The sequence below is a fragment of the Penaeus monodon genome, chromosome 15, assembly GCF_015228065.2.
Source record: "Penaeus monodon isolate SGIC_2016 chromosome 15, NSTDA_Pmon_1, whole genome shotgun sequence".
Classification (NCBI taxonomy): domain Eukaryota; kingdom Metazoa; phylum Arthropoda; class Malacostraca; order Decapoda; family Penaeidae; genus Penaeus; species Penaeus monodon.
In genome coordinates this window covers 27664790-27665418 of record NC_051400.1, presented here as the reverse complement: position 1 = coordinate 27665418, position 629 = coordinate 27664790, and the positions used below count along the sequence as shown (strand labels likewise).

The window sequence follows — 629 nt, the reverse complement described above, 5'->3', positions numbered from 1 at the left end:
AGGCTGATGTGTCAATGTATAGCAATTTTATCCAGAATGACTGAAATGCAGAGAGAGTCTTTAATAAGAAAGCATGTACCTGAGGAGGTACACATTAGATTGTCTGTAGAGAATACCCTGACATCAAAACCAAAGTTACCAGAAATATTGGGAGAGACAAGAGAAATGAGTGAGTGTCAGCAGTTCCAACACACTGTTGCAGTTGGGCTTGTGGCACTGCCAGTCTATAGCAAGGAGGATCAGGTAAAAATGACACTGAATTGGATTCCTCATATCTGTCATGTTAATTATTTGGCATTGGTCAAGAATATTGGCTTCTAAGAGTTAATGTTGAAGCGAGTTCTATACAGTATTGGTAATTTTCTCTTCAGAAAGCGGAAGGTTGCTTAGTTAAGGTTCCGTCGACCAGGCGCAACCTTGAGTGTCTAGCATTGGCGATAAGCAGAGGTAATCCAGTATTAATAGAAGGAGTTGTTGGAAGTGGGAAGACCTCATTGGTGGAGCATTTAGCATGCATTACTGGAAGAACAAAAGCTCCTCTGTTGATAAAGGTATGATTTCCTTCTTTCATGTTCTTGTTCACTTGTTATCATTACTGGTATGCATGTTTCGGTACAAATGAATTGAGC

At 40.1% G+C, this 629-nt stretch overlaps 1 protein-coding gene across 1 annotated transcript in view; it reads left to right on the top strand.

Moving 5' to 3' along the window:
- Positions 1–629, top strand: part of LOC119582288 (midasin-like) — a gene marked incomplete in the record, with an annotated part of 28200 nt that overhangs the window by 3895 nt on the left and 23676 nt on the right. The window contains 2 exon segments of the mRNA XM_037930506.1: positions 3–243; positions 372–551. Of these exon segments, the coding sequence (XP_037786434.1) occupies positions 3–243; positions 372–551 (421 nt within the window).